This window comes from Clinocottus analis, unplaced genomic scaffold (assembly GCF_023055335.1).
Source record: "Clinocottus analis isolate CAN_PGR_092001 unplaced genomic scaffold, fCliAna1.0.p SCAF_7, whole genome shotgun sequence".
Classification (NCBI taxonomy): domain Eukaryota; kingdom Metazoa; phylum Chordata; class Actinopteri; order Perciformes; family Cottidae; genus Clinocottus; species Clinocottus analis.
In genome coordinates, this window is record NW_027176229.1 from 6970176 (window position 1) to 6994338 (window position 24163).

Consider the following 24163-nt stretch of genomic DNA (forward strand, 5'->3'; position numbering starts at 1 on the left):
GGTCATCGCTCAGGGCTATGATAGAGTGTTGGATCACATGAACGCCCACCAAACCATACGTAATGAACACAAACGCTGCCTTTCTCCCACCGCGCGGCGCTTCTTTTTGCCCTTTTTTCCTTTAATTGACAGCTAGTGTTTTCCTCCGCTTACATAACACGTATAATAACCTGGAGAATTACAGGACTGTCCATTGAAGAGGTGTCACTTCGAACTTCGTGCCTTCTGAATGGAATCGTCAGCTTAAGAGACTTAGTAAACAGTGTTTTTGGGAGGAATGCCACGTGGGTCAACTTATTTAATTGGATGGCGGCATGAACTCCAGAGGAGGTAAATCGTGGCGCACCTTGGAGACGAGCTGATGGATCCTAAGTTACAAAGACTTAAATCAAGTTCATTCGGATGAGCCGTGCTCCCAAAAGTATTGTCTTGCAGGATGACAGGTTTATTTTCAGAAGGTTTATTATTCACTTACAGGTAGCTGGTTTTCCTGCAGTGTCAGCATGAACAACGTTGCTACAAAGTGACATTTATTTGCTGGGGATTGGATCAAAGATCAAACAATTATCATCAAGGATACATTTTGTTTTGTTTAAACCTGAAGTTGCAAGTAGTTAGCTTTCCTTCGTACCTTCCACCTTCCCTCCTCAGCCTCCTTAAATCTCTTCTTTTCTTTCCATTTCTACTTTTCCTCCTCTAACATGTTCCGTCTTTTTGTGCTGTCCACATCCAGCTTATAAATCTTTATTTCCCCCCTTATCTCTCCCCTCCTCCTCCCTCTTCTCCATGTTCACCCATATTATCTCAACATATTGACATTACCTCTCAATTCCAAAAATTGGATGGATGTTTATCAGCTGTAAAACCGGAACATCTTTACAGCTCTCAGCCACAAATCCGGATACAACTTTAAAAGAAAAAGGCAAAAATGTTTGTGCCGGACCAAATTATTATTCAGGGTCAAGATGTGGGATGACAAAACACACACACAGTTAGAATGAGATTGTTGCCAAACATGCTTGAGCGGAATTGAAAAGAAAATCAAAACTATAAAAAAATATAGACATTTTGCAAGCAATCCACGGAGAGAGGGCAGTGAGGGGAAAATGGACCGATGAGGAAAAAGAGAGTTTGGCTGGAGAATAGGGAGGAAGAAAGTCATTGGGGATGCTTCAATACACTATAAAGCAACCAAAACACATATTGTTTGAGTATTGTGTACATGAATGCACCTTTAGAGACATGTTTGGCCTCAATTCTGTATTGAGCAATAAAGGGAAGAGGGAAGGAAAGAAGGACAATAAACACTGTCTATTATCACTGGGGTGGTCATTTCCTTGGCTCTTCTGTTAAAGGACCCCCATAGACTTTCCTATTTATTTGTGTGTGTGTGTGTGTGTGTGTGTGTGTGTGTGTGTGTGTGTGTGTGTGTGTGTGTGTGTGTGTGTGTGTGTGTGTGTGCGTGTACTTGGATTATTATCCTTGTGATTTTTTCATATATTTCATTCAGGGACAAATCAATACTCAGAGGTGGAGGTGTTGAAATACAGTAGATAAAAACTCTATAATATATATGATTTACTGGATGCTTGGGATGGGGAAAGGAGAGAGTGTGTGTGTCTGGGGGGGGGGAAGTAAAGGAAAAACATTTTGCAATTTTTTATGGGAATTAGGAACTGGAAGGCAGATCCCAATTGCCACTTGGACAATTGGGATGAAACTTTGCAGGTTCAGGATTTGGTTTTGGATTTGTTTTAACTTCCAAATTTGATGAAAACTAAAACCAATTTGTTTACACACCATATACAAGTCCTTGAGTATCCCCACTACTGTCTGGCCTTGCAGATAGCTTTGGTTTAATTTTTTCAAGATCAACTTTTTAGAAATGGTTGCCACCCCAATTCAAAGGGGCTGCATGTAATGTAGAGTGTGGTCATAGTAGCCTACACATTTTAGTTTAGAGTAACTTTCTGTCAGTTCAGCCTAATCACATGGCAAACTCCCAGGGGGAAATGCCTAATCCTGTCCAATGTAGAGAGAACTATACAATATAGTATAGGCTACTTTTGTACTGTACTGAACTGAATGCTACAGATTGGACTCGCTACAGATTGAAAGCACCAATGAACAGAAGATAGTCAGATCCAGTGCTGAACTTCGAAGCCCTCCCGTATGAATGCATGAATGGTGATGCTTTCATTCACTTCATTCAGTCCAAAAGTGCCTCTAATCTCAAAACTTTCCGCACTGCTTAAGTAACAATACGTTCACGCCCAGTGAGAGGAAGTCACGAGGAGAGATATTCAATGATGTGTGTGTGTGTGTGTGTGTGTGTGTGTGTGTGTGTGTGTGTGTGTGTGTGTGTGTGCGTGCGTGTGTGTGTGTGTCTACATGTGTGCTTACGTGGCATCATGGGAATTTCTTTAGGATAAAGTAGGGCAAGTACTTTGGCCCTGGGTAGAGTGATGGGGCAGAGAAATGTGTCATACAGAAGAACACACACAAATTGACTCCGCCTGCTTTTGACATAAATATGTATCTTGTAACCACACACACACACGCACACACACCCACACACACCCACACACACACACACATTCTGCTATGAAATAAATGGGATATAAATGTTTAAGAATTCTAATTTCTTTCCTCTCTGGGGACAAACACCAGCATCATCTCTGTCGGGCTCTCAGGGCCTCTTCCTCTCTCATGTTTCCTGTTCCATTCCTCCGTCCTCACTCACTCACTTTAACTCTCCCTTTCTTTCTGTGTGGTTGGCAGAGCAGCCTTTCTGTTTCTATCTTTCCTCCCTGTTGCAGTGTTTGTAATCCTCATGTCTGCCAACAGAGACTGCAGACATTGTGGCCCCATGTCCATGAGTGTGTGTATCCCAGGAGACCGACAGCACTCGAAACGAAAGCTCCCTGCGAGTTAGTGAGTCTTTACAAACAACTAAAACCAAACACTTAACCCCACGCCCTGCATCGCTCCCTCTTGTTGTGGGAATTAAAACAATCTCAATTAATAAAAACTTAATCCTCACACCTGTGTGTGTGTGTGTGTGTGTGTGTGTGTGTGTGTGTGTGTGTGTGTGTGTGTGTGTGTGTGTGCATCTGTTTGGACCGGAAGTTGTACTTTATAGTATACGCATCCTTCAGAAGGGTACAGGCTCCAAGGATTTTTGGCAGTATATATACAGAAGACTGACAAAGGGTGTGTGTGTGTGTGTGTGTGTAGGTGTCTGTGTGTGTGTTTGTGTGTTTGTGTCAGGAATGAAATATATTTTCGTTTCACAGCCGACAGTAATGTAAAATGCAAATCATATAATAACTGTGTAACATTATGATTGTGTCCCTCACTATTTTATTTAAAAGAAGGCGAAGGTACCATCCTCCACACACACACACACACACACACACACACACACACACACACACACACACACACACACACACGCGCACGCACACACACTTTGATTGAGATTCCTCGGCGTAACACGGCGTTTGCAGGCTACGCAGGATGCATGCTGAAAAAAAAAAAGGTGCCTACATGCATCTTCTTTTTCGAGGGCTATTTCTATAAGTGTGTATGAATTCACCATTTCCTGAATATGTAAACGTTGTGCCTGTGCGTTTGGATGTGTCTGTGTATGGATAAAGTCTATGGCCTGGGCATGAGGATCCACTACATACATGTCAAAAACTAAGAGTGTTTACATGATTACTTTCAATCTTGGATTTCTTATTGCAGCATGCACAGTTTGTCTACAGTGGCCTAAAACACAGTGCTCAAAAACTGTCACCTTCTATTTAAGAATATTGTTAATGTAAGAATGAGAATTGAACAAACTAGCATATTAAGAAAAAGCATTAGCTCACTGTCCCCGTGTTCGGTCCTCAGGGTAGATGCACTGATTTGTGTTAAGACGATTAGACGCAAAAGTATTGAAAATAAACACGAAACAACCTAAAAAATGCAGATAACAGCAACAAATAACTATGAAAAATCGACACAGGACCGCCACAAAGAGATAAAGAATGATGAAGTATCGCTCTTTGAGACTCAAGTTCGATGAGTTGTTGTAATGTAGACAGGCTGGGGGGCTCCTACATGTCTGAACCCATTGTCATATAATCCATCGTAGCATGAACTCATGGTCTTTCAGCGTTTGTAGAACATACATAGAACCTCTTTGTCGTTCCATCATTTCTCCTCGGCTTTAGAAACTCTTAAACATCTTAAAAGTCCTCCTCCCTGCTTCTAACAGTTCTTCACCATTAGAGCTCTCTTAAGTACGAAGATACTTAGTGAACAACCTTTATCGACACCAGGATCTTGTCTCCACTGTAATGGAACATTTTAAACATTTTCTGAAAATTTCGTCACTAATATCAACTCTTTGAACTATGAAGCTTTATGAAAACGGCCCTGCTGTGAACTGTTGAACTACCCAGAAACAATCTCCTCTAATGTGCAACAATTTCACTGCTTTCCTGGAAAATTGCTGCTATAATTTAGATTTTGTCTCACAGTCTTACACGTTGCACCGAAATGCTTTATTGCTTTCTTTTAAACTAATTTATTTATTTCTGCAGTACTTACAGTATATTATATTTGACGATAGTTCAGCTTCTGCAGGATTTACTGTAAAATCATTAAATGGCTTCTGTTCCTGCCACTGCAAGTAAAGGGATCAGGATGATAAAAAACTTGGAAAATGCTGTTTGGCACGCGCGCACGCACACTCACACACAACCACACGCACACGAGCAGATAAATAGCATGTCCCTGTATGGAGTGTGGGCAGTGCATTACCCCAGTTCTGCTATCGAACGAGGCCCATTAGTGTTAATCCATAGATCTAATCATGATCATGAAATAGAGCACTGCTCCCATTCTGGCATCATCAGCCACACTCAAACTATGGCACATTTTCCTTTATATTACCCAGCAGCCTGTTCCACTTCCTGTTGGATTTAATTTAGTCAACATGGAAACTAATACAACGGCTGTACACATAGTGGGAAAACAGAGAAACTCCTTTTACAAGCAAGGCAAAACTTTGTGGCTGTGAAAATGACACTAAAAACTCAACAAGGTCAAGGTTACTACATAAGCAACGGCATTTTATAAATGGAGCAAAGTATATCATCCAATATATTCACTAAAAATAATAAACATAGCAGGAATATACTGTATAATAAGATGATATTGAAATGATACTAAAATAGCATGCAGCGAAAGATGAATGAATAGCAAAGGAAATGATAATCAAAATGAGGGCGCTTCAATGGCATTTTCTGAGGTAGAGGAGACACACACATGCACATCCAAACTTCTCATTAGATTGTATTTTTCCGAGCACGGGTAAACAGCGGCAGAAGGGCAGGGAGGCAGAACTGAGCAGTGTGACGGTGCTGTGTAATTACAGCAAAGTGATATCAGAATGGCCAAATAGTGAGAGATACCCAAATAATGTATAATTACTGTATAACCAAAATCAATAGAGAAACAAATGAGCGCTGAAGAGCTTTGATCCAAACTTCTGGGCAAGTGCGGGTGCTTCAATGGAAAAAGAATTGAGATCCCCTGGTATGCGGAACAGTAATTAACATCATCATCAACAATTAGTTTCTTTTTTTGGTCGCAGATAACTGCCAACCTCCATACATGCACACAAAAGCACCATGCATGTGAGGCAGCACGCATGCACCCACCTCATAGACACACACAACTATGAACACATGCACAGGCGCACATGAAAAACACGCCCACACACACAGAGAAGCCTGCGCTTCGGTTCTAATCACTGCATCCACTCACCATACAGCTGCTATTGTACGCATACACCCAGCACCGTATCATGTCACATCAAATCATGTCACCGAACAACAATATGTAACAGCAATCAATTCACAACATTCATTGTCAGAGGAAGTAATCATTTCACCCTCTCATTCATAAAAAACCACGTTCGCTGTTTCATGTCTCATCCAGTAATAACTCATTAGAGATTAATACAGATCAGCTCTTTTAATTAGCCATCCCGCCTTCACAATCGCTGATGAAAGCCTGTGATGCCTGTTGTACGCTGGCAATCTGTATGTGTGTGTGTGTGTGTGTGTGTGTGTGTGTGTGTGTGTGTTCTGCCTATGTCTATACAGGCTTGTGCATTTATGCACGCGTTTAAATCCAAACACTTGTATATATTTGTGCTTGTGGCACCTTTTTTGTTTAAGGTATCACTTTGAAGCAAGCAGGAGTGTGTGTGTGTGTGTGTGTGTGTGTGTGTGTGTGTGTGTGTGTGTGTGTGTGTGTGTGTGTGTGTGTGTGTGTGTGTGTGTGTGTGTGTGTGTGTGTGTGATTGCTTCTCATTGCATGTCTTTGAGGGATAGCCATATAGTAATCTGCTTTCTCAAGCATCACTTTCTATGTTTACTCTGACGTCATGTTGATGAGTGTTTTCTTTAGGGGGATAAACATGAAGACAAAAAATAAATGTACAAAATCGAACACACCTGGATACGTACCAAAGCTTAGGGAAATAAGCAGCCGCTAAGAATCATCCATCTGAACGCCTTCAACAACACCGTCCTGATGAGTGACAACAGGCCAGGAAAACAACTTCCTTGCCTTGAGGCTACAATGTCTGGCACATCCCCAAAATCCCTCAGACGCCTCCGGTTTTTACCAGCCATGCTGAAGAGGAGCTGGGGAGTCCATGAGCAATCCGTCCAAGAAATATGCACAGCATCAAGTACACACTTCTGTTCACCGGTTGACTCTTGCCTTCGACCAAACAGCCACTGTCCAATCATAGCTCAGTAACCATAACTTGAGGCGAGGCATGTTTTAGTGAAGGACACAGAATTAATTCAACTTGTTTTGTAATAATCAAGAGCCATTAGCACGTTGTTACGTTAGAATAAATAGCTACATAGTTACTGTCAGTGACAGCTGGGAATATCACTGGCTGCAGGCCGGGAATTTTACTTCTGTTTACAAAATAACTATGAACACGGATGGCAAATATCCCATCGTTATCATTCAATGAACTGCATACCGTGTGTGGTATGTGCTGCGGGGGGAATGGAACGGTGGAGATGTGTTGCAGGGTAACAAGGCGAGGCAGGGCTGAGCAATTAAAAGGGACGACTCCCGACGCCGTTTTGATATCCTGCCAAACAAACTACGGCCCATCGTTTACCATACTGTACAAAGACAAGCTCCAAAGTCTCAAAAACATCTGATGGAAACTTTTGTCTCATGCTCTTGATTAGAAAGCTTCAAGCTGTTGTGTCATCAGTTTTATTTCCCTCAGTGTCACATTTGGGTCATCCACTGCTGCTGATGCCGTCCATCAGTCAAGGCTAGACGTGGCTAACGGCGAGCTAAGTGGTGCTCATTGAGCTGGGGTCCTGCTGTAATAGTTTCATGCAATGGGAAGTCATTCATCAGCACTGTCCTCAAGAAGCAGCGAGGAAGAGAGAGAGCGAGAGAGAGCAGAGGGGAGAAGGAAGGCGATGAGAGACGGTGAAGCAGCAACTTCACTCCAACACAAGGTTGAAGGAAGAGATGGATGAAGAGACAGATGAGGTGAGGGAGAGAGAGAAAGCCTCCCATCCATGTTTACTGGTTAAACAGTTTTCCAGTCAACCATGGGTAGCTCCCTTTCCAGCTGTCCGACGCCAACACATGCGCGAACAGAAATAGTCTGACCAGCGTTTTACATCTGGCGTTCAGTATTTTCCACTCTGAGCAATGGCTGTGTTTGTGTGTGAGTCACCTCAAAAACACAACATGCATAAAAGTGGGAATCAGCATCTATATACCACAATGGCACATTGGTGTTACTTCTTCGGAGATTTCATACTTTTTCTGATTTGTTTGTTTTACTATATATCTTGTAATATCATTTTTTTTTTTTTACCATCAGACTGTGATTGTACTGGGCTGATTCGAGTATGTGAATGTGTGTGGATGTGCGAGATAGAAGGTTAAAAATATGTACTAAATCTGTGAGCATTACTGCAGGACACCTTTTAAATAAACACTTGTTTCAAAATGCCATTTACTTTATCCTTTTTAGAATAACATTTAAAGTTAACATTTATTAAATATGCACAAGGAAAAAAAAGGCTATACATCTCTCTCACGAAGGCGTAACAATAATATTCAGCAACACTGCATGTGTCAATCACAGAGGAGGAATACATTTTTGGACCGTGGTCCTCGGCGCTTGCTGTGAGCTCTGAGCTTGTGTGTGAGTCAATCCACAGGTATCACCTGGATCAAGGCTATTCAGTTCACATACTTCAGTTCATCTACCTTTTACACATGCCTTGTGTTGCGTTTGCACTGTTACCTTGTGCACTTTGAATCAATATTTATCTGCTACCCAGTTAACCTCAGTCTCCGTTTGCCATCTTGATTTTACCGTCTTTAAGTGAAACATTTATCTCACCACCTTGGGTGTTTTTCTCTTTACGTCTCATCCGGACTCATCACATTTCATCTGTCTTTGTTATTTTCTGGATCGATGCAACGAGAACCTCTGACTCACGCACTGGGGTCAAGCGCAGATCACCCATCACATTAGCAACAAAATAAAAAAAAACAGGAAGTACTTACTCTGCCGTCGCTGGTTTTACCCTCCTGACACAAGCTAAACTCACATGCGCTAATCCACACACACACACACAAACACAACCAACCACACAAGGGCAGAGCAATTACCATGTAAATGGCAAATGTAGTGTGACACACAGGTCAGTACTTTCCACTGCTGCTTCTCAGCCCACTGTGTGTATGTGTAGTGCAGGCTCATGGTGTGTGTACAGTACAGGCTAACAGTTGTCACCACACGACCTCTTGGATTTGACACTCCTCAATATGTAAAGCTAAACATATATTTGTAGGGTTAGAGATTGCAGTTTGAAGGTCATAATAAAAGCAAACCAGTACCTAGACATTTGGCTTTTGGTGTAACACGGCCGATGCATGTTCCATCATTTATAGGAGACACCTCATGGGTGAAAACAATAACTAATAGATAATGTCACAGGCCTCCCCCAGTTGATTACAAGCATTAAGACGAGTATTACATTTTTCTCAATGTATGTCTTAACATGGAAATGAGGGATTATTGTATTATTCTAATGTGCATACTTTTCCAGAATAGACTAAATTAAACAAAGTTCTACGTCTTAATTACATTTTGTTGACACATTAGAGTCAAATGTTTCTACAGAAGGGATTTGGATATTTATGTTTGTCGTCTTTGGGAATAAAGCTGAGAAGTGTGGTGTATGTAAGTACCGCCGAAGTGGAGAACAGCAGCCTTTGAAATGGTGCATGTGTTTAGGTGTAACAATTTGACTAATAGATATCACCATGCTTACATTTGGACAATTATTTTCATTTTTCTGAAATGTTTCGGTTAAATATGGAAACGAGGCATTGTTACATGTCAGGCAGGGGCAAGGCGCCTGTGTATGTGCTCTCTTCCCTCGAGCCTTCTCCATCCCTCCATCCCTCCATCCCTCCATCCCTCGTTTCCTTTCCAACAAGGTGAGGGATTTCTATTTGTGCGGGCCGGTCGTGCTGCTCCTTGGTTTCCACAGACTTCAAGCTGGCCAATAAACAGAGCGGGGCCCAAAATAAAAGGAGGCAGCCTGAGGAGTTCACCCACTTGGTTGTTGTGCGCTGCCTGTTTGAGCTGTGACACCGTTGTTGGTAATGTGTTCGGGTTTGTGCAGGGAGGTTGAGGACAGTGGGTGAGTTGGGTTACCGTTTACATTTCACACACACAGGGAGCACTTTTGTCTTTCACTTTAGGGATTATTGGCCGGTGTCACCCCTGTATTTTATTCGATGCGAGTAAAGCCGTGTTGTTTGTGTGGTTGTTCTCAGAGCCAGGCTTAGTTTTGTAATATTCATTTATATTCGATGGGCTTGACCACTTTGTCCAAGATTAAAAAAGGGGACGTAACGTATCTATTGCCAACGTGCAGTGACTTTAGGAGGAACCTTCAGACATAGTAATACAATGAACACCTACATGTATATTTTAGATGTATTCTTTTCACTAATCTGAAAGAAGACAGAAATATCAAAAATTGACCAAACTCTAAAAAGCAATGTATTTGCTTGTGTCGTCTCCCTTGAATAGCAAATGATAATTATAATAATAAACCAAATCAATAGCCATTTTTGCGTACTACCTGTGGGCTCAAGTGTGTAGATGATACACAAATCATAGATATTAATGTGTTCTTCGTTGCAGAAACGTTCACTGTGAAAACAACTGATCTCTCTTTTCCAAATTGAAAGGCACACAGTGTTTTATGGCCTCAGAGCAGAAACATCACGTCTGTCATGACGTTTCATGTATACACACAAAAACAAAAGAAAGATGATTTTCATAAAAATCCGGCCAGTAAGTTGTTCATTGATGCTGCTCACAGACAAACATAACCTCCTCTGGCGGCGCTCGTCAGCGTCCGACAGAGGAAGCGGTTGAAGAGACACAAGCGCTTCAGCCCTACCTCTCTGCTGTGGAGGACGCCCGTCTCTGACACATCACCGCCAACGAACTGCTTCCCGGTGCCATTTCCTGTTTGATCTCCCACGCCATGAGGTTGCTGGGTTTCACAGCCAGGAAGTTAATGCCTGACTGGAACCACACCCTGCAGAGATGGATGAAGAGAGAAACCAAGAGGAGAGAAAGTGAGGTTAATTTTACAGCTCACACAAACACATGGTGAACAAAAAAGGAGCGTCGTCCCAGGGAGGAATTCGCTAAAAATGTAATTTGGTTAGCTCGGATTTTCCCAGCCCTGATTATCTCGCTTATTTTCTATAATCCCTGGTATGTGCCATACTCTTTGTATAAAATGTCTTTTTTGAATTGATTCACACAGCATGGTGCTGCCTCCCACGGTATGTTTTGGTGGAAGAAGACAAAGGAGTGTCAGGAGAAGCTCTTCTGAAGGTAAAGGTTTGAGGAAGTAAGTGCTGCGTGGATGATGAATCGGATGTATGCTGTGCTGGAGATTATATATATATTACACACAACGTGACCTTGCTGATGAGAAATAGAACAATAAACAGACAATTTGAAACAATAAAATGTATTGTTCTGTTCATTTTCATTTTTCCTCTTCAGATACTGCTTTTCTCACCTTCACTATATCTTCCTTTCCTTAGTACACATATACATTAAACATCCTCACTGTCTCTCACATTTTGCCATCCCTAATCTTCTCCCTTTTACAGTTTACTTTCTTCCCTCTTTAATTAGATTAAGGCCATTCATCGCTGCCTCTTCTTTTTCCATTAATCTGGATGATTTCTTCCTCTGTTTCTCTTGGCTTCACCTCTCCCTTTACTTCCATATTTGTTTTGGATTCCTGTTAGACACAATACCGCTTCCCTTCACACCCATCACCTCTATTGTCTCTATCCTTCCCGTACAGATGTCCTCCTCGTTTCTATTCCTCCTACTTTACCATTCCCCTCGTCACTCCATCTCCTTTCTTTTCCTTACAAGGTCTCCTCTTTCATCTCTTCTCCTCACGTCCTCCTAAAGCTTTTCTTCTGCCTTTCATCCATCCCTCAGTGATTTTCTTCCCTACCTTCCTCCGTCTCTTCCTTCCCTATATACCTTACTTCATCCCTCCCTCTGCCCCTCCTCCACCCTTCAATTTCAAGGCATTCTATGGTTAATCTCTTTATTTTCTTTGTCTCCCTCTTCCCCCCTCTCTTTCTCTAATCCGTCCCGGTGTGTTTTGTTCTATTTACCACTTTGACAAGACCCTCCCTCAGTTTATTAACACACTTCATAGGCATGCGCGCAAATGCACACAAGCTTGTTTACTGCTCTCCCTATTAACACACTCACAGTAGTCTGGCAAACAACAAATACCAACACAGACTAAACTTTTTCCTCCACACAGAAGGGAAAAAAAACTACCAATCCTCTTTGTCTCCTTTCTCATTAATACTTTCTTGTGTTTGTCTCTCTTCATGTCTTGCCAAACCCTGCCAGCAAATATGCCATGCCTGTCCCTTGACATGCGTTCTGTACATACTGAATGTTTGTGAGTATGTATGGATGGATGCACCTGTGTGTGTAAACAAGATGCTTTTACTTGACGCAATGGGAACGACCCTCTTGTGAAAACCTGAACAATCTCACTTCATTCTTCTGATTCTCTTTGAACAAATATGTCCTGGTTTAATTTAAAGGAAGGAAAAGTGTTCCCTGGCGGACCAATTGTGTGATGTCTGTGTGCTGCGGTTAGAATAAAATGAAGGAAAAGGAAGTAAGAAGTTGAGCAAGTGAGCCAATGTACACATTGTTTGTTTCTAAGTGAAATACCGTTAGTGTGTGTATGCAGCAACGGAGCAAAACATAATGGGCGGTCCCCTTCTTTTATTATTTAACAGTTGAATGTTACATAAAATAATAAAAAAACTTAGCAATTGTTCTGCTTGCTGTGTTTCTCTTTATCCCTCTCTCTTTCTGTCTCCTCTCGCTCCCTACCTCGCCCTCCTCTCCCTCTGTCTTCCATTCACTCCCGGTCCTCCTCCTCCTCAACCAAGCCAGAATTTAAGATAATCCACTTCAAAGGAAATTTACTTCACCCAGACGGTGGCTAAGAAAAGTACATAAAGCAAAGCGAGTTAGGAGAAGAACAAAATACAGAAGATATAATGTGAATGACAGACTGACTGGAATGGAGAACAGAAACGTAGGCCTGAACGGCGGCTGGGAAACATTCGCTCGAGAAAGACGGTTGTGGAAAAGACAAATCATAAATAAAACATAATCCGGGCGGAGGGAAATGAATATAACTTCCCCAGCACTTCTCTGTCAGAGAGCCCACAGGAGAGAGCACAATCCACAATCTTGTTAATTTAATGTCAAATAATGCACTTTCTTGAGCAGCAGATACAATCCAACACATTCATACACAACACATTTAGAGACGCAGTCCCACACCGCAACCAAAGCAGCGCACAACTCTGACACAAGTAAAATTGCAACATTCGCCCAAAGCCACCACTATTACGGAAAGTAGAGGCCTGTCATTGAACTTTTTGAGATGGACTGCCAATGATTATGATTACAACTGACATATTATCTGGAGGGTGACAACCAAACACTGCAACAAATATGTCACAACAGGCAGAAAATGCTTATTTTCTGTGAGAAATTGTAGGGTATTCAAATTAGATCAGCGTTGACGAAACAATAACATGCAGCAAATAGGAGACTGTCACGGAACAACATTTGTAGTCTCATCAAACACGTTATACACCCGGCCTTTTTTCCTGAAGAGTGGCTTCCTGTGCTTAATGTGACAGGCGCTGGTCGTTGAAATGAACCTCAAGAGAATTACCGTTTGACTCTGCAGCTCCCCTCAGCTAATTGTTTGAGAAGGATCAATCAGCAGTCTCGCGGGCGACACGGCATACCCAGTTTACACTCACTTAACTCCATGACACACCACCTGAGATGACTTCCAGTATTAACATACTTATTCCTTTTCGTGAACCCAACCATGCAATTTTGGCACCTAAACCTCAGCAAACCTTGATTGGGCGTGTCATGTAGGAAAGTTATGTAGTACTGCGCACTCACAGATGGGCCTGCTCAAACGTTGTGTCGTGTATTACAAAATGTCCCTTTGCTGTTTGACTTAGCTCTCAATGCTCCCACTGTCCTCACCATCGTCCAGTGGTTCTCAAACTGTGGGGCGCGACCCTCTAGTGGGGCGGGGAGGTATTACAGGTGGGGCGCGGGGAGATGCAGATTCTTAAAAATTATTATTATTTTTAAGAATCCTTTATTAATCCCACAGTGGGGGGATTATTCTTTGCATTTTACCATCCTTAGTAATTAGGGAGCTTTGTGCTGCTGTGAAGCACTGTGGCTTCAGTGTCTTGCTCAAGGACACTCCAACATGAAACTATGGGGAGAAAACAGGGATCCAACCGGCTTCCTTGGTCATTTTTTTTTTGCCAAATATGAGATATTGTTTGCACATATATAACTTTATTTGCATTGTTTTAACAAAGTGATTGCATGTGTTATTAGTTTTTGTCAGATGGAGCAATCTGGTTTACTTGAAAGGGATTTCAATTTTCTTAATTAAAAACATTTTTGCACGCCAACAAACATGTTTAAAAACTGTGACTTTTGGAAATGACTTCCATCTTGTTCCAATAGTTTACTTTCATTCTACGAATTAATTAAAAAAGCACGGATGGAGGAGTCCCAAAAAGTTGGACCATTTTGTTCCAATGTTGTTGAGGCGACCCCAAAAAACATGTTTTGTGAGGTCGCTGTGACCTTGACCTTTGGCTACCAAATACTAATCACGACATCCTCGAGTCCAAATGAACGTTTGTGGCAAATTTGAAGATATTGCCTGCAGGCGAAAAATCACATTCAGAAAAATAGACCGGGCGGACGGGCGGACAACCCGAAAACATGCCGTCGCTATGACGAAATCGAAAACAGGAGCTAATTTATAACTAGAATGTGGCTTTCAATACCCAGTTAGTTTACTTTCAGCGGTTTGTTAGTTCAACCCTTAAATTCAGAGATGCAGCTTGTGGGAAAAGGTAGATTGATTTTTCTCGCCTGGATAATGAACACACATAATAACCACACACACACACACACACACACACACACACACACACACACACACACACACACACACACACACACACACACATACATGTAAGAAAACGCAGCAACAATGTTTTCCCATGTTGCATCTGTCAGGACTGTGGAGTGTCTGTGTGTGTCTGTGTGTGTGTGTGTGTGTGTGTGTGTGTGTGTGTGTGTGTGTGTGCGTGTCTGTCAACACGCAGGATGATGGACAAGGCTGCGTCCCTAAGCTGCTTCTGTCAGATCTGTGTACAGCAACGCAGCCTGACAAGTGTCTGTGTGTCTTTCTTTCTCTGTCTGTCTGTATTTTTAGGTAATGCAGAAAGACAAGCAACACTTCTCCCGGTCCTCTCTCTCTCTTTCACTTTGCCTTATTGACCTTCCTCGATCTTTATCAACATTTGTTTTACATTTCAGGTCAATGTTTCTGGTCTGCAACTCAATATATGTGACGAGCTTCAAGACATAATGAAATTCAAAGAGTGACCCACTGTATAATGTTTCATAGTGTATAGCTGTGAGATTCATCAAGCTCGATGATCCCACCGATCAAGTGTTTATTTTCTTTGCTTACCACCGATAAACGACTTACAGTTTTTCCTACATAGGCTTTTCAGCAGCTGTCAGTTGTCGCTGTATTATTTTCTTCTGAAATCCAAAAGGTGCCTCGTCAAAGCAAGAATTTGTAATAGACTTAAAACTTTATTTACAGCGGGAACATTAACTTGCCGTCTATTCCTCCCTCGTTCCCGGAGTTACACTCAGACATTACACACATTCATCTACAGTCTGCTCCAGTTGGCCTCGGAGTAGCTCACAGAGCATTACCATTGATTTTATTTGCCTCTCTTTTCTGGAGCAGTGCCTTGTTTATAGGCACTTCAACACTGGTTTTCCAAGTAGAAAAATAAAGCGTATGCTGAAGGAAACAAAAGGGCAAAAAAATACACTGCAATAAAGTGTCCCTTTGCTCTTTTAAAATCCCAATTGTATGTTTAAATGCTTCTGTTATTGTGATGATGTCGCTTTTTATTTTCATTTTATTTTGAGAGTCTTTCATGCCCAGGGGGGTCTCTTTACCCTTACTTGCGCATATTGTACATCTACTGCATCGTGGCTCTTTCTCTGAGACCCAGTGGGCTTTTCCTCCATCTTTAGCTGCTGGATGATTACGGTCAGAGACGCGACAGAAATAAGCCCAAATTGTGAAATCAGTTTAAGTAAATATGCACACATTTCCATGCATTTGCAATGCTTACTTGAGTTCAAGTAACTCACTTAATTTCCCTTGTATGTCGACCAAATAGATTAAATGTTTATTTACCTTACTTAGGCACCAAAAACTCACAAAAGTGAGAGAACAGCGGAGTGAAGAAGTGAGACGAGAGAAATGTAAATGAAGCTCTGCATATTTATAGCTTGGGCTTCATCTCCAGGAATAGGGACCCAGGAAAGCAAGCAATATGTGCAAGAAAAGGATAAATGATTGTTCTGCTAAACGGGAGAATCACTTAAATCCAATTAATTCCCTTTACACCTAGCCGTATATCTTTTAAATACTCTTTCCACATTATTTGCCTCGTCGAAAACCTTTAGTGCTCCCAATTGAAGGAGGGAAAGGAGAGTCAGGGATTGTTCTGGGATCAAGTCTAAATGTATGCGCTATCAGCGCTGACACAAGGTCACATGACTGTGTGCGAGCAAATCACTGCAGTGTTCGTGAGAACTCGGGTTTCCTTGCGGAGCATCAGATGACAGAAGCAGAGATTTACACTCAGCGGAGAGTGAGAGGAAAAGATGGTGAAGGGGGATGAGCGAGTGAGTGACAGGTAAAGAGGGATGGGGAGACAAAGAAGGCAGGGTGAGAAATAAAGACAGGGAGAGGAACTACAACCCTGTGAAAAGATCGTTGAATCCACACCTACTCAGACCTGAGAGTAGTAATCGTCAGCGTTTACGGTTGATCCTTCAGCTTCACAGCGGAGGAGCAGAAAGGCCAGCAGGCTGACCGTTTACCAGGCCCAGTCTGAAACAGGAGATTGAACGGACAAAACTATTTTCAAGTATTGTTAAACCAAAAACGGCCAAGCGAAACTAGGGCCTTGTTGATCTCTATCCGTAGAGTTCACACAGTCACAACAGATACAAGGAGGTTTGTGCTTTTTGCAAAGGCAGCTCACAAGCTTCACACAGCACATAACACAAGAAAATGTATTCGTGACCTCTTTTTCATACACATGATATAATACAATTAAGATACAATTTCCTGAAGTCTCAGGATGTTGCTCTCACTTCAACTTCACGTTCGCTGCAGTTTGTTTCCTCTCTCACTCCATTGTTCACCTCTTACACCATCTGCTGCTGGAAGAAGCTGCCATTCTTGGTCAAACTTGGTTAAATGAAAAACTTTAGGTTCACATTTTTGCGTAACCATGTTTGTGTTTCTACGGCCCAAAACTACAACTGGGATCTGTACAGTCACGGTGGAGGTAAAGTCTTGAGTTCCTGAAAAGCAAATCTACCAACGTCCTCCTCAAGTTTCCAGAGGTGGTCAAAGTCACAGGCATCAGGTGGCCAGAGCCGCAGGGCCTTTGAATGTTCAAGCACTCAATTTCTGAGATGTTTGTTTACCTCTCTTCTTTCAAGCTACCATGTTTAAAACAGTAGAAAGCTATCGTATGAACAGTAATGCAAAAAAACAACTTGATCTTTTAAACAATCATTTTTTGTCTATTGTGTGAGCTTGTTCATTGTAATACTAGTATTTGAGGTTCTCAGTGATCCATATAGCTCTGAGCTTTCCTGTAATGTTCAAGGAATTGAAACGTATTACACAGTTCCACTCATTGCCAAGCCGCTCCGGATGAAAATGGCAAACTGCCTCAAATGTAAACGTAAACTTTAAAAGGCATTCTTCTCAAAACAAAAGAGCAGAGGCGCCATACGCTATGTGTCAGAAAACGTTGCCGCATGTACAGCAGCAGATGTGTCTGAGAGACAAAAGTAAAAGAAGACATTTTGCTCATCTAAAGTTGTTGTTGGAACAGATGCTTTAGGGAAAGACGGGTTGGACGTGTACTGTAAGAGGCATTGTGAAGAGGTGCAGCTTATCCTGCATCCACACTGAACCAGCCCGTCCAAGTGTCTCACGTGGAAGTACAGGGCCGATTTCTGACGGTACAATGCAGGTAAGCTGTCCCCTGAAGGTAAAACACTCAGAGAGCAAAAGTGTTCGCAGGATTCCTGCTGGTCTAGAAGCCAAAATAAGCATTAATATATGTGCGTTAGGATGATTGTTAAATCAAGATTGTTGGCTCAGAGGAGGCAATATCTTTATTTAGTGAGATAACAATCAGGGAAATATTATTTTCCTTTAAAAATACCCATCTTTCAAGAAGTTTGCAAATATTTATATTGTTTGACTTAAAACCCTCGTCGATAATTCATGACTTTAGGAAACAGCACTAGCACCGACAAGGGAAAATGGCAGCGAGTCATTCAATGTGCAGACAGATGTTCAACAACAAACATCTGCATATTCCTCAACACATTCGAGAGAGAAAAAAAAGCTGCCTTCATTGGACATGAGCGGCATTTAAATGAGTCAACTGTCAAATCATTAAAATCTTGTTTTGTGTTTTGTCTGCTTTTGGAGAGGCAAAACAATCTGTTGTTGTGATCGTAACACTGAGAGGAGAAAAGGGTTACTTTCTCGACAAGTGACAGGCTGTCAACAAATTGAAAAGTCGAGAAAATATTTCTTTTTGTAACAAGGTCTTCACAAGTTGCAAAGTTGGAGCTGTGACAAGAAGTTCTCAACCTGTGATGCACAATTATCGGGAAAGGTTAATCCTATAAAATCTATGATGATTAAAGAAAAGCATAGATTAATACCTCTATGATACCTTTATGAGATATTATCCTGTTAACATAGCTGATGTTTTGCCTCATGGGAGCAGGAGTCATTTTCTTTTTAAAGAGTTTTTAACTTTACACATTTTGCAATATGGCGATTTATTTCTTCGAGACCTTGAGTGTATGTATTTTTTTTTTGAAGATGGAGTGATGGACAGACTGGAAGGCGAGGGTTTCAAACTGTTAGAACGAACAGGTGGGTATGTTTTTTTTTTAGATATGATGAGACAGATGGGATGCTGTAAATTACGAAAGTCATAACAACTGTTGTTAGACGTTTGAAAGAAGGATGCAAAAGAGCCCCGTTATGTTGGTCACAGGTCACATGCGTCTCACTGTGAGAACATCTGTTCCATCTTTCTACCCAGAATCTTTTCCTCTGTTGTTTAACTTTGGACGCATCGCCCCCTTTTATTCCCTTCCTTGGTTCTCTTTTCATCCTGTCTTTCATTTTTTGTCCTTCTGCCCACTTTTACAGCTTTCCTTGTCATCTGTATTTCTTCCAGTAAAATGTTCTCGATCACTCCCATTTTCTTTTCTAACACAAAAGGAACATCACGCAATAAAACTTTCCCGCGGCCTCTTTCTGGAGCAGCTGCACTTATAACGGATGATTGGCATTGCCCATGCACAAGTCTTGTCTTCCATTAGCTTGGTTGAGACTGCAATACACAAAAAAACTACTTTTGTTGTGTGTTCAAATGCCTCATTACAAACGTGTTTACGGTCACCTCGCTGGCGGACATGGGAAACCATTACTATAGAGGTAGGAAATGCTCATTTGGTTCATATTGTAAGGCATGCCATCATATGATGAGAAAACACCTTTCAGAAAGCAAGTGCCAGGTAAGTCCTGATATGTTGTGTTTTCACAGTTTGGAGAGGGGGAATAATGGTTGTTCTAATTAAAGCAAAAGCTTAGTAGAAAAAGGTTTAGACATGCTCAAAACACATGAGTTTAGGTCATAGTTATCCTCAATTCACTCCTTCATCCAGTGGTGGAATTCGGTGTGGGTCTCTGGTTGGTCTCAAAGTTGGACCCAGATAGCATTGTTGGCATGCAATGGTGAACATTATCGGCGTTGAGGCTAATTTTAGCTAGCATACTGCTGTTGATAGATATTACAACTGACAGTTAAGATCTCACCTCCAGTTCTTACTGAAGAATAGCCAACCCACGGTGACCGCGTCTCCCAAAATATCTTTTCATCCACTGGTCTATTTTCTTGTTTGTCCCGCCATGCATTACTACAGCAAGCTGTAATGTCAAAATCTCATTATTTCAGTTGTTTGCAACTTTAAGTAACACCGACATAAAACAATTTACAACTGTTTTTGCAAAATGTTATTATTTAGCATTTTTTATTATGTCAGAAAACAAAATCAAGCTTTTCTAATAAAAAGAAAGCAACCATCCCCCAACCATCCATCCACATGACCACACACACACACACACACACACACACACACACACACACACACACTATACAACTGCTGTCCCTATCCTCAGACACTTGCTCCCCGAGCAGCTGGCTCCCCAGTTATATAAGTCCACTGCTAAATGACAATTGTAATGCTGATGAAAGCTGCTGGAAAACAGTGACATTTGTGCAATGTCTTTTTTGTGTTTGTTTGATTCAGCGTACAGTACATTAGGTAAACATGTGAAGTCCCTTACACTGCATGCCTCTTTGCTCAATGTATGGGAACTTCGACATGCCTTCGTTCACATATGTTGGCCCCTTGTGTGTGTGTTAATTATGAATGAGTGAAGACAACGACATCAGTTGCCTTCTGCTCCAGACCTGGTCTTTGTTTTGCACCACTGAACAGGCTTCTGCACCACCAGCCCTGCAGGGGTAGCCATTATAGAAACCCCTACGCATGCATCCATCCTACATCTGTCCAGTATCTTACTAAAGACCATAATCTGCAGGAGTTTTTTTCTGGATGGTTGTCATCCAGCCAGCTGCTGAGACTTCAGACTTCAGAACTAGTTTTCTGACTTATACTCTTCAGTTTTTTTTTGTTTTTTTTTGCCAGAGACCTGCCACTGCTGTTGGAATTACTTGTTCACCAAAGAGTGACACGATTAATTCATTCCTTAATTACAATGTATAATATCAGATCCATATCCATTATGCTGTATGCTCCACATAAGATGCATGGCCCAGGACACAGTGTTATGTCAAGAGAGTCGTGGATATGATGAAAGTGAGGAGTATGACAATGATTATGATGATTTTCTGTCCTGTGGAAGTTGTGGAAGCCAATGCAGCTTTAGTAGATTGACTCCTGACATTTGTCCCAAGGCAGCTGTCAAACACAGCTGTGGAGGAGTAGGATGAAAACTACTGACCATGCCTAAAATTATAACTTAATTAGAGTTGCAGTGAAGCGTTGAAATATGTAGTCTGTATGCATTGTGTGACACTTTGACTAGGTTACTAAATGAAGTGTCAGGTTGAGGGCTGACAACAAGTTTTGTTTGTCAAGCAGTTTCAATGAAACAGCTTTTTTTTAACCAACTTTACTCAGTAAACGGTGTTGAGGTATGCTGAGATTTCAGATTTGCCTGCCGTCATTCTAAGTGAAATTGGCATCTGTTGGCCCACACATATTTGGGTTTCCTCCATGTGCTTTGGTTTATTTCCACAATCCAAAGACATGAAAGTTAGATGACACAGAATCATTGGTGTGTTAGCTCTGTTATAGACTGGAATCTTGGCATTGGTCATATCCTCCCACAATGTTTAACAGAAAGGCAAATATCTACAGTAATAGAGGGCATCTCAAGTGAAGTCTGTTTATGTTTGGGACAACCTCCAAAGATATTGTGTATTGAAGGTTTTGAGGAAAACATTGCAAATTGAATATGAATGCACAAGTTCAAAACTAAATGAGACTTTGGGGCGCTGTCATGAAAGCGAAAAACAAGTCATTGACATAAAGCTGTGAATGGGCTCCATGACTGTAGTTGTATGTGTTTCATAAATGATTACTCTTAACGTACCTTGATAAAAGTCTGAGTCATCACACGGTCGTACATTAGTTCAGATATAGTCATTCTTTCTTGCATGTTTTGCAACTGTCACACAAAGCACTTATCGTATTACCAAACTAACATCAACCTGTTACCACCCTCTTTTTGTAGTCTCGATCTTTCTTCGGAGAATGAAGCCAATGTGTAGCAGTCCAGCATGCATGAAGCAAAGCGTGGGACTTTTACAACTGCTACCTCTGTACACATTTCGAAGCAGGACGGCGATAATGTAAACTGCACTGCTTGATGTTTGGTTCCTGGATCCCTTTCAAATAAAAAACCCTCACACATGGAATCAAACCGCCCACTCTGCTTCCCACCACACATGGGATTAGTACGACATATTTCTGTGTAAACAAAGACACAGACAATGGTGGTGGGTTGTTGGCTGCGCTAGCGGCTCCGAGCTAGTCCTCCGGGCTGAGGTCCCAGATTAGCCGTGTAGCAACCACAGATTACTTTCAACAGGCAGAGAGTGTAACGCTGAAGGAGGACTTTTACTATCAGATTTTAAGAAATGAAAGAAATCCCTTTCAATTCATTTGGTACATTATTTGCTCCATAATTAATATGTGGTTTGTTTGTGTTGTTTTCCAGTATCAGGACTATCTGGATGTGGAGGGGGATGACAGCTTGTGTATTGCTGATACCCTTGTGTTGTTTATATTTGTTTGAATACTTTGTACTTGCGTAACTTAGATGAAGGTTATTTGGAGACACTTCAGGGCAACATGCTAGTAAAGACTGGTGTTGAAAAGCAGTGTGGGCATATTTGGCTGGAATACCGTAAAAGTAGGGTTACAAGCCGTCACTACCTTCGGTAGGTGTCCCTGCTAAAGCCTCGCTGAACCCAGCTGGCGCTGCTTTTAGCTCCTCGCTAGCGCTGCTGCTAGCTCCCGGACTACCAAGGTAATAGACTTGGGCAGCGGGGACGTGGGCAGCAGCAGTGCTAACTGGCTACAGCGGGGACACCCACCGAAGGTAGGAGCGGCTTGTAACCCAACTTTTACAGTAAAGGGAAGAGTCAGAATGTGGCCTCACCGGGTTGGCAACAATAGATCACTGAACTCTAAGTCTGCTGCTGCTCTGACAAAAAAGCAGGAAAATTGCCTCACCAGTCAGCTTTGGTTTTCAAGGTCCAGAGGTAAAAATGTTTTCATCACAATAGAAGAAATCCAAAAGAGAGAATAGAAAAGAAAGAAAGAGGAAAACAAAAAGCAACAACAAAACCAGATGGTAGTCCAAAACATCAAAATGAGTCTTGGATACGTATGTAATGTTCCTTCAAATCGATTTTTATTCCTTGTGATGCTCCTGGCCCAGAACAAACCCAGCCCCCATTCTCTGGTCTGGAAGAGCATGTTAAACATGTGAGCTTCGATCTTTACACTTTTGCTTGTGTTGATGGAAAATGCAGCTTTATCACAAATGTCCTACTTACTGTACAAAACAACAGCTGTGCTCATCTTAAATTAATGTTTGTAACAATGGATTAAGCTGTTAGAACTTCTAATAAAATAATTACAGTTTAAAAAGTGTTAGCAGATATGTTATTATTTACTGCTCGGCGAAAAAAAGACAGGCTCCTGAAAGAGAGAGAGAGAGAGAGAGAGAGAGAGAGAGAGAGAGAGAGAGAGAGAGAGAGAGAGAGAGAGAGAGAACTGCTTCCTCCAAAGTGCAATAAAGCTGTGGCTCATTTGGACAGAAAGTCCAAGAGTTCAGATTTGTATTCATTATGAGATGAAGAGATCCACAAGTACCTCAAGGGATGACAATGGAAGAATGTATCTGTGGGATTTATTGATATTTATCAACCGGAGCATCCCATTGGAGTTCAAGTCAAGTCTACAAATCACACACACACACACACACACACACACACACACACACACACACACACACACACACAAATCTTGTCTGAATCTATTCTGACTGGCCAACTCACACTTACACATGATACAGTGTGTTGACATCCACTGGCACACACACAAAAAGACATACTTTTGCAGAGCAAGAAAACACAGGTCTCATTGGGCTCCAACGATGGTCACCGAGGTACCGGTCGACCGACAGAACAAACAAATAAACATGTCAACAAAACCAGCAAACAACAAGTTTGATGAACAATCACAGCTGGGAGCAGAAACTCAACGATGAGCGGAACAACACCGGAGTCTGAGGTGCGTTTCTGGGAGTGAATGGGACATCAGTGCCTTATCAGTTTGTCAAGCAGACGACTCACACATTCACACAAACAATAGCAGTAACAGGTGAAGTGAATGTAGGAGCAGCGGCTCTATGTGAGGGTGTGTTGGTCTCAGTTGGTCTGTGAGCTGTCAGGACACTTTCACACACACACACACACACACACACACATCTCGACACAGACAGCGAAAACAATTTGTTTTTGAGTCTTGCTGGAAAGCTGGGTTTAAATGTAATTGACCAGAAGTGATCTTGATGTGCTTAGTTGAGTTAGTTTTATCATATTTATTCCTCATGTTGCTTCCGTCAAGTTT

At 41.7% G+C, this 24163-nt stretch overlaps 1 protein-coding gene across 1 annotated transcript in view; it reads right to left on the reverse strand.

The window, feature by feature from the left end:
- The window catches only part of si:dkey-215k6.1 (transmembrane protein 132D), a 215291-nt gene that overhangs the window by 96814 nt on the left and 94314 nt on the right, over window positions 1-24163 (reverse strand). Inside the window, exon 4 of the mRNA XM_068604864.1 lies at window positions 10548-10688. Coding sequence (XP_068460965.1) covers window positions 10548-10688 — 141 coding nt within the window. The remainder of the gene's footprint in view (window positions 1-10547; window positions 10689-24163) is intronic.